General features: G+C 31.6%; 1 protein-coding gene across 1 annotated transcript; it reads left to right on the forward strand.

The window, feature by feature from the left end:
- Positions 1 to 272: 272 nt before the first annotated feature.
- On the forward strand, positions 273 to 667 carry LOC121228075 (activator of 90 kDa heat shock protein ATPase homolog 2-like). The gene is made up of 2 exons (XM_041111207.1): positions 273 to 457; positions 529 to 667. Exons 1-2 carry the CDS (start codon positions 273 to 275, stop codon positions 665 to 667), a joined length of 324 nt encoding a protein of 107 aa, XP_040967141.1.
- The last annotated feature ends 10,430 nt before the right edge of the window (positions 668 to 11,097 follow it).

Below are 11,097 nucleotides of genomic sequence, written 5' to 3' on the forward strand. Positions count from 1 at the left end.
TCACATCTCTCTCAATCCCTAATACACCCTCGTCCAGGGGCAAAGCCAAAAATTTTTTTTAGGGGGGCCAGATGAAATTTTAATTTTTTATAGTTTATATTTTTATAATTTGTAAAGGATTAAATTGAATTTTTATAATTTTAGGGGAGGCCAAAGTACAATTTTATCTTTACTAATTTAAAATTTTTAAAAAATTTCAAGGGCCTAAAATAAAATTTTCCATTTTAGGGGAGCATGGCTACGCCCCTGCCCTCGTCTTGATTTTTTCATCAATGGCCAAGTACGGCGAAGGCGGCAAGTGCTGGATCGTGGAGGAAAGACCCAACGGTGCTAACGTCCACAACTGGCACTGGGCTAAACTGATTGCCTCCCCTGGTCGAAAACGTTCTTCACCAAATCACTTTCGGATCTCGCCATCCTTGACGGCCAAGGCAATCTTCGCATCAAGACCAAGAAGGTCGAAAAGATCGACGATGAAGCCTATGTTAATATTCGTAAGGGTAAAGTCATTCCCGGATATGAAATCAGTTTGAGTGTATCCTGGGAAGGCGAAGCCAAAGATGGGGAAGGGAAGACGCTGTTGAAAGCTGAAGGTAACCTCGAGATTCCGGACATTTCGGATGAAAATGCTGACGAGGATCCGAAAGTTATTAATATAATATTTTAATGAACCTTATCTGGAGAATGTCAGCTCATTGTTTCTACTTTTTTCCAGTTCCTGGTGATTCTATTCATTACTTTAGATATTGAATGTACAATTGTTATGTTGCTACTGAATCTGCATCTCATTCGAGTTGTATTGTTTGCAGAATGGCAGAAGGCATCTAACATCATCAATGAACGAGGTTTCTAGGGACCTTGTTGTGAATACTGATTCTAAGAAGAAACAGGCTCTTATGGTAAATCTCTCTTGTACTCACCTTAACAATACCTATCTTTGACTGTAGCTATAATTTTGACTGTAGCTATAATTTTATATCTTTTGGCTTTCTCGGAGAAAGTTAATGTTTTCATAATCTTCATATTTCTCATTACAGCACTTGCTTCCGGTACTAGCTGAGCTTCTTCATGCATGGGACATGGAAGTATCCCTTGAGTCTCTGGTCGAGGAAAGTAATTTCTGCGAGGTGAGTTCCAAGTAATTTCTATTGTTAATTATATTAAGAACTTACAAAAGCTATATGTTAAGTTGAAATGCTGCATCTTTTGCTCTGGATTAGAAAATTTCTTCGTTCTTATCACTTTTTTACAGTTGATTTTGGATTAAAATTTGAAGTAAGCTTCCTTTTCACCATTTTAAGTATTAATGCAGGTTTGGCTCGGAAGAACTCTTCAAAAGCTGGACTCGCTCTTGTTAGGAGTTTGTCAGGAGTTTAAAGAAGAAGGCTATTTAACTGTCAGTTATTTATTCTCCGCTCCTTGTTCTTGATACCTGGTGCATGCATGAAGTCTTTGATTTCCAACTTTCTATATGATTTATGCATTACTTTTGTCATAGATGATACACTCATAAATTTATTTTCAATAAATCATTTTATTTGTTTCAAGTATCCAAACGTCCTGTGACGAGCAGTATTTGGTTTTGGAACATGATTTGTTTTATTCCGAAATGAGGAATAGTTTCTTTTTTGGTTTTGAATTGTTTGAACTTTATGAACACTTCTTTCTTTCAGCTATTTTATTGTGAAAAATTTATAAGACTTTGCAAATCTGATCTTGGTCTACTGGTTCATGGTTTTAAAGTTGAAACTTGGACTGAGTGTCATTGTTGTCTTGATTGCCGATATCTAATCTACCCCCTTAAACTTATAATAATGAGAATGATGAAAATGTTGCCTTGCCAGCAACTTCATTATAAGTCTGTCAGTGCATAAAATTAAATAAAAATTTCAATATTTAATCTCTCAAATATTACTACACAATATAAATCTTTTAAATAAATATTTCAATAGCATAAAATTAAAATTAAAATAAATTAAGAGGTTTAGAGTGGAACTAGATTCTCTTTATTGTGTACCTAGCCTGCGGCTTATTTTTCTTCCCAACCAGCTTTTTGAGTACAAGGTTTACCTTTGTTGTTGTTCTGTTTGTTGCAAATTAGAGGATTTATAGTTATCTGTCCGATTTTGTCATAGTGGCTTCTTCCATTTGTAGGTGCTTTTCTATGAGGTTGGTGACTTAAAGAGGTACTCAATTAATTACGATAAGAGTGGAAGATCAAAGGTATCTACTGTTGTTCAAGTTTGAAGCCATTTTGAAATGTTTCATAGTTGCTGATCTCTAGCTTGCCCGATCTTATGTTTGTATTAGAGTGCCTTATGTTTGTATGTTAGTTAAGCAGATTATAAATAGAACCTGCAGTAGGATCAACTAATTAGTTGATCAAAAACTACACCAAGTTTTGTAATCGTCTACTTGCATATTTGCATATACTTAATAATAATCTCGTGTCAACTAATTATTCTATTTTTTTTATTTACTTGTTTTGTTTTCAACATTTTATTTTTATTTGTGTTGAAAAAAGAAAAACACGAATTGCAATTTTGACTTAGAAAAGAGAATATTCATTAGTAGCTTAATCAATTTAAATAATCAATGTTGATATTTCACATGGGAATGGATATTCAAATCTTATATTTTACATGGTTATGATTTAAGGTCTTATTTCATTTAAGTAACTTCATTATAATATCTTATTTTATTGATATCTTTATATTTAATCTAATTTTTATTATTTATTTTAGTTTTGATTCTAAATTTTTATTTTTATTTTAATATTTAAGATAACTTGAGTTCTAACTTTTAGATTTTAATTGTGTTATTAATTTATTATTTTAAATTCTAAATTTAAATTCATTAATTTTTATATTTAGTTTTAAATTTAAAATTTTAATAGAAAATTTAATTTAATTAATATTTGTTATTTATCCTTAAAAGTATACAGAAATAAATATTATTTAATTAAAATATATTTTTTAAAGGTCATGTTCTTTAGCGGTGTTTGTGAGAAAAAGTGCTGCTAAAGGTCTATTCTATAGTGGCATTTGTGGCAAAAGCGCCTCGAAAGGTCTGTTCTATAGCGGCGTTTGTGGGAAAAGCACCGCTAAAGGTCATGTTCTTTAGCGGCGTTTGTGGTAAAGTGCCGCTAAAGGTCATGTTCTAAAGCGGCTTTTGTGGAAAAAGTACTGCTAAAGGTCATGTTCTATAGCGGCGTTTGTGAAAAAAGTGCTGCTAAAGGTCATGTTCTATAGCGGCGTTTTTTTACATAAACGCTGCAAAATGTTAGCGGCGCTTATAAGCGTGGCTAGAGGCCCCAAAAAAACGCCTCTAAAAACCTGTTTTGTTGTAGTGAATGTGTTACAATTATAAGGTACTTTATGTGAGCAATATGTTAGTCCAAAGATTGATTCATTGTTTGACATAATTTATTGTTAATGTTTGATTGCTACAACAAGTGTACTGTTTACTGTTAATATTATTGTCTAAAGAGTTGATATTAATGTTGTGTTTGGTATCTTGTGATGGGATTAACTATTTTTTAGAATTTATTGTTTACTTATGAATATTCATGTGAGCTTGTTTTTATCTACTTTATGTTATATTTAGCTAGTTCATATTCTGCTACCACAAAATCTGCTAATATAAATTCTATACCCATGCTTAATGGGACTAACTTCAAGGAAAGGAAAAGATATTTCCTTACATTGCTTGGCTGTATTGGACATAAACCCTGCACTAAGGGAAGAACAACCTGCACCTCTTACTGCGGAAAGCACCCTTAATGTTAAAAGGGATTTTGAGAGGTGAGATCATTTAAATTGCATGAGTCTAATGATCATTAAGCACAACATTCCATAAGCCTTTAGGTGCACAACAAGTGAATCCAAAATCTCAACTAGACAATGTTGAACAACTCATTGTTCAAGATGAGGTAATTATTCTAGAAGAACAAACTTAACAACCTCAAGAATGAATGTCATTAAGAAAGTCCACTAGAGAAAGTGTTATAATGGCTTTAGTGGAATATTTTGACCTTAAGCTGCATCAGATGAATGTTAAGCTAATGGTTTCTCAATGGTAACATTAATCATACATTTATATGGTGCAACTAGAAAACTTTTTGTTTGATGATGCAAAGTTAATGATTTTCAAATTAAAGAACTCTATCTATGGGCTTAAGCAAACTTTTCGTGAATAGTATTACAGAACTTACCGAATTATTATCTCATTCGTTTAAAGATAAATTTGGTCGATAAATGTATATACTTCAGTGGGAGCAAATTTCTTTGTTTGGTTTTATATGTTAATAACATACTGCTTGTCAATAATAAGTTAAGTTTTGACTAATACCTGAAGAATGATTTTGAGATTAAGGAAATGCATAAGATTCCCTATGTCTTAAGAGCAGGGACTCTAATGTATGCTCAAGTATGTACACGCTCGAGCATAGCATATATTGTTGGGATGTTAGGCAGATATTTAAGCAACCCTAATATGGTCCATTGGATAGTAGCCAAGAGAGTTATGATGTATCTTTAGTGAATAAAATATTACATGCTCACATATCGAAGGTTTAATAAGTTAGAGATCATCAGATATACAAACTCTAATTTTGATGAAATATTGAAGAAAGATTTTGTCACTAGGGTGTAAATTGTGACAATAATTGATAATCTTTTATTCCAATAACAACAGGAGCACATCAAACTCACAACACATAGACTTTAAGTTCTTGGTTGTTAAAGTAAAAGTTTAGAGTGGTTAGGTGCCTATAAAGCATATTGGGACAAACTCCATGATTGCGGACTTGCTTACTAAGGGATTTCACCCAAGATTTTTCATGAGCACACTGCTCATATGGGTTTAATGCCATTTGAGGATATTTAGTTTTGGTAGGAATTTGTACTTTTAAATGCTTTTATGTTATAGACACATTTTTAGTTATTTCAATTTACAGATATTAAGTTTATTTTCTGCAGAAATAAAGTTTTTTGGCTTATTCACACTCTAATTTTGGTAAAATTTGATCTCACTAAGGTTTAAGGAGGACCAGATGGAAATAGACATGTTTGGATCATATTACATGTAATTTTCATGCTACACATCTATACTTGATCTATGTCATTTGGTTGTGTTAATATACATGATCAGGGATGGATTTAGTTACGATATATGTAACGAAAGTCACATTGGTTCTATGTTAACATGATTAATGGATGAGATTGTTTGAAATACCTTTTGGATATGATAGTAAGGTTTTGAGCTCATAAAGTTATATAATGACATGTAATTATAGAGTAATTAGTATATATATGTGGTCCAAGAGGGAGATTGTTGGAAAATATGGACATAACATATATAATAAGGGTAATTACATTTTATTAATTACTATCATAATAGGTTAGCCCAAATTAAAAGTGATCTAATTTGGTTAAGGTTTATTGGTTTTAACTATTAAATAAAGTATGGGTCAAATATATGTAAATACTCTAGTAACTAATTTCTAATTAATGATGAGCTCATTAGAAATTAGGGTTAATGTGCAAAAGTTATATATTAAGGTTATGGTCCATAAATTACACATGAGATAACTTTTATAATATCCCATCTTTAGGAAAGAGAGCCAATATTCTCTAAATTTCTTGTGTGCTAATTTGAAAGATCAAACCCCAATATCTGTAGAATTCAAGAAATCAATGAATTAAGGTATGCTTCTGCATCTAGTTTTGTCCTTGATTTGTTCTTATTGATTTGACATGATAAATCCTGATTTACAATTTTAAGTTTATATTAGATCTTGTTTTTACGGTTCTAACATATACTACCACAGATTTTAATTCCCCATTATAATTTTTAATCTCACTATTACAATAATGTTGTAAATTAAATGGATGTCTATAACCCCCTAAGCATATTAAAGTAATAAAACTTTTTACTTCATTTATAATCATGAGATCATTAAATGGAGTAATTAAGAAAACTTAGTTCATTAAATGTAATTAAATGTAAAGAAGCTTATAAATAGCACCTTGTAAGTGAAAATACGACAATGAAAATTTCTCTTGTATTTTCATCCACTTTTATTTATTGTTTTATTAATTTTTCTATAACACGTTACCAGCATGAGCTTCTACGAGTTCATAGTAAAGTTCACTCCATTTCGACTTTATATAATTTGCCTATATAACTCTTGTTAGACTATATATGGTATACGTATTTTCATAATCCTTTTATTTTATTTTCTCGATGAAATATTTTCTTTGGATAACATTCACAAATTTATTTTTACAACTAAAATCTAATAATGATAATATACATGGTTTTTTTAAAGAAATTTCAATTAATGTAATTTGTGCTAAGTTATTATTATGACTATTCCTCTTTATGCCAATATTTGACATACATATTATTATTTAGCAAATTTGGTATATATAATTGAATTATTTTACGATTGAGAATACTTATTATTTTACTAATATTTTTTATTTTTATTCAAGTGATTATAATGTCAAATCTTGCCAAACTTGAATTTGCAGCCTTAGACATCTCAAGTAAGAATTATTTGTCATGGGTGTTAGATGCTAAAATTCACCTAGATGCTAAAGGTCTAGGAAATACTATATTAGTAGTTAAAGAAGCATAATCAAGACAAGGCACAAGTAATGATTTTCAGCCGTCATCATCTGCATGAATGATTAAAAGTGGAATATCTCACTGTGAAAGACCCTCTTGAGTTGTGGAAAAATTTGAGAGAACGATTTGACCATCAGAAAATTGTGATACTCCCTAAAGCTCGTTATGATTGGATGCATTTATGGTTGCAAGATTTTAAGACTGTAAGTGAATACAATTCAAAACTTTTCAAAATTAGTTCTCAACTAAAATTATGTGGAGAAAACATAACTGATGAGGACTTGTTAGAGAAAACATTTTCAACCTTTCACGCTACTAATGTGCTCCTGCAACAGCAATACCATGAAAAAGGTTTTAAAAGACATTCTGAATTGATTTCATGCCTTTTGGTGGCTGAACAAAATAATGAGCTATTGATGAAAAATCATGGAATTCGTCCCACTGGTTCTGCACCATTCCCTGAAGTGAATGTAGCAGTACACAATAATTATGAAAATAGAAAATATAGAAGTCACGGCCATGGTCGTGGGCGTAGTGGGGGATGTGGTCGAAGACATATTAGTAATCGTTATTGGTCATAACAATGATACTTTTAACCACCAGAAAAAGAATAACAATGAAAGACAAGAAAGAAGTAGTCAAAATAATCCTTCAAAGATTGTTGATAATATATGCCCCGATGTGGTATGAAGGGGCATTGGTCATGTACCTGTCGTACGTCTGAGCAAATAGTGAAACTTTATCAAGCATCCATTAAAAGGAAGGGAAAGCATATGGAGACAAATTTTATATCCCAAAATGATGAAATGGAGACAAAAGATGAAGATATTCACTATATTACTAAAATTGACCATGCCTACGAGGATGATAAATTTAATGACCATAATAATATAACTCACCTAGATGTGACAGATTTCTTTGAGAATTATTAGAAAAATTGATGTTATTTTGACATTTTTATGTTGTTTTAAGTATATTTTATTTTCTTGCATAAAGAATAATTTATATATTTAATAAATATTTGCAATGTTTCTCATATTATATTTTGTTTGTTTTTATGAAGAATATGAATATTCAACAAAATTTCAATGGACCCAAAGTCAATGGAGACATGTCTTGCAGATAGTGCTACAACACATACGATACTCAAAGACAAAAAATATTTTTCTTATTTGACAATTAGTAATGCCCATGTTAATACAATATCGGGTAGTTCAAAACTTATTGAAGGCTCTGGAAGAGCTATTATATTATTACCTAAAGGTACAAAATTTATCATTGATGATGCTTTATATTCCACTAAGTCTTAAAGAAATTTATTGAGTTTTAAAGATATTCGTCTTAATGGATATCATATTGAGACTATGAATGAGAAAAATATTGAATACCTATATATTACAAATGTTGAATGTGGAAAGAAATATATTTTGGAAAGGCTACCTGCTTTTTCATCAGATTTATATTATACATATATAAGTGCAATTGAGTCACATGTTACTACAAACTAGAAGTTTGTAGAACCACATACTTTTACTATTTGGCATGACCGATTAGGCCATCTCGGATCTATTATGATGCGAAGAATAATCGAGAATTCAATTGGACACCCATTAAAGAACCAAAAGATTCTTGAATTCAAGGATTTATCTTGTGTCGCTTGTTCTCAAGGAAAATTGATTATTAGACCATCACCAGCTAAAGTTGGGATTGAATCTCCAGCATTTCTGGAACATATTCAAGGTGATATATGTGGGCTCATTCATCCACCATGTGGACCATTCAGATATTTTATGGTATTAATAGATACATCTAGTAGGTGGTCACATGTGTACTTATTATCGACTCGCAACCTGGCGTTTGCGAGACTACTTGCTCAAATAATTCGATTAAGAGCATAATTTCTAGATTATGCAATCAAAACTATTCGTCTTGATAATGCTGGTGAGTTTACATCCCAAACTTTTAATGGTTATTGTATGTCAATTGGGATAAAAGTTGAACATCCTGTAGCTCATGTTCATACACAAAATGGTTTAGCTGAATCATTTATCAAACGCCTCTAACTAATAGCTCGGCCATTGCTTATGAGAACAAAACTCCCTGTTACAGCTTGGGGATATGCTATTTTGCATGCAGCAGCACTTGTGCGCTTAGGCCAACAAGTTATAATAAGTACTCCCCATTACAATTGGCTTTTGGTCAGGAGCCAAATATTTCCCATCTTAGAATTTTTGGATGTGTAGTATATGTTCCAATTACTCCGAAGATGGGTCCTCAAAGGAGGTTGAGAATATATGTTGGTTATGAATTTCCTTCTATAATTAAATATGTTGAACCATTAACCGGAAATTTATTTACTGCACAATTTATTAATTGTCATTTTGATGAAACAACATTCCCAGCATTAGGGGAAGAGAAAATACAACTGGTAAAAGAAATTACATTGAATAGATCATCATTATCTCAATTAGATCCTCGTACAAGTCAATGTGAACAAGAAGTTCAAAGGATTATACATTTGCAAAACATTGCCAATCAACTGCCAAATTCATTTACTGACCTAAAGAGAATTAAAAAATCTCACATATCAGCTGAAAATACTCCAATACGAATTGATATCCCAATAAGGCAAATTGTTAGTGCAAAAGAAAGTAATCCACGCCTGAAGCGTGGAAGGCCAATCAGTTCCAAAGATAAAAATCCTCATAAAAGGAAATGATCAATTATTCAAAATGGTAATATTGTGGAGGCAAGTGCCCTAGAAGAGGCCAAAGAGATAACTAATCAAAAAATCCCAAAAGAGGTTCACGTACCTGAAAATGGTGATAACGAAGAAATCTCAATAAGTTATGTTACTTCAGGAAAAAGATGGAACCGAAAAAATATAGTTGCCGAAAACAATTTTTCTTATAATGTTGTTATTGAAATAGCAAAAGAAAATGAGGATCCTGAGCCTAAATATATTGAGGAATGTAGAAATAAAAAAGATTGGCCAAAATGGAAAGACGCAATTCAAGCAGAATTAAATTCACTTTCTAAACGTGAGGTTTTTGTACCTATAGTCCAAACACCTAAATATGTAAAGCCGGTAGGATATAAATGGATATTTGTGTGAAAATGAAATGAGAAAAATGAAGTCGTAACATATAAATCATGACTTGTAGCACAAGGATTTTCGCAAAGACCCGGCATTGATTATGAAGAGACATATTCTCCCGTGGTGGATGCAATCACATTTAGATACCTTATTAGTGTGGTAGTATGTAGAAAACTTGACATGCGTCTAATGGATGTTGTTACAGCCTATTTGTATGGTACATTTGATAGTGAAATTTATATGAAAATCGCAGAAGGATTTAAAATCCCTGAAGAATATAGAGTTTTCTGGGAAAATTGCTCAATCAGATTAAAGAAAAGTTTATATGGATTAAAACAATCTAGATGTACGTGGTACAATCGTCTTAGTAAATATTTGTTAAAAGAAGGTTATAAAAACGATCCAATCTGCCTATGTGTTTTTATAAAAAGGTCTGAATCAAACTTTGTGATAATTGTTATTTATGTTGATGATCTAAATATTATTGGAACTCTTGAAAAGCTTCAAAATGCAGTAAATTACTTAAAGAAAAAATTTGAGATGAAAGATCTCGGAAAAACAAAATTTTGTCTTAGCCTGCAGATCGAGCATTTAAAAGATGGAATTCATGTCTATCAGTCAACTTATACGAAAAAGATCTTAAATAAATTTTATACGGATAAAGCACATCCATTGAATACCCCGATGGTTGTACGATCGTTAGATGTGAATGAAGATCAATTTCGTCTTTGTGAGAATGATGAAGAGTTTCTTGGTTTTGAAGTACCATATCTAAGTGCCATTGGAGCATTGATGTATCTTGCAAATAACACAAGACCTGATATAGCTTTTGTTGCAAAATTGTTAGCAAGATTTAGTTTTTCTCCAACACGTAGACATTGGAATGAAATTAAACATGTATTTAGATATCTTAGAGGGACCATTGATATGGGGTTATTTTATTCAAATGATTCAAAATCCCTATTAGTTGGTTATGCTGATGCTGGATATTTATAGGATCCACATAAAGGTCGATCTCAAACGGGATATTTATTTACATGTGGAGGTACTGTCATATCATGGCGTTCAACAAAGCAAACATTAGTTGCTGCCTCTTCAAATCATGCTGAAATAATTGCAATGTATGAGGCAAGCCTAGAGTATGTTTGGCTAAGGTTATTAACCCAACATATCCAGAAGATATGTAATTTTTCTTTACAGGAAAATATGCCAACTATCTTATACGAAGATAATGCAGCATGTGTAGCTCAATTAAAGGGTGGTTATATCAAAGGTGACAGAACGGAACATATTTCACCAAAATTATTTTTAACTCATGATCTTGAGAAGAAAGATGACATAGAAGTTCAAAAAATTCGTTCTAGTGA

The sequence above is a fragment of the Gossypium hirsutum genome, chromosome A04 (genome assembly GCF_007990345.1).
Source record: "Gossypium hirsutum isolate 1008001.06 chromosome A04, Gossypium_hirsutum_v2.1, whole genome shotgun sequence".
In the NCBI taxonomy this organism is placed as follows: Eukaryota; Viridiplantae; Streptophyta; class Magnoliopsida; order Malvales; family Malvaceae; genus Gossypium; species Gossypium hirsutum.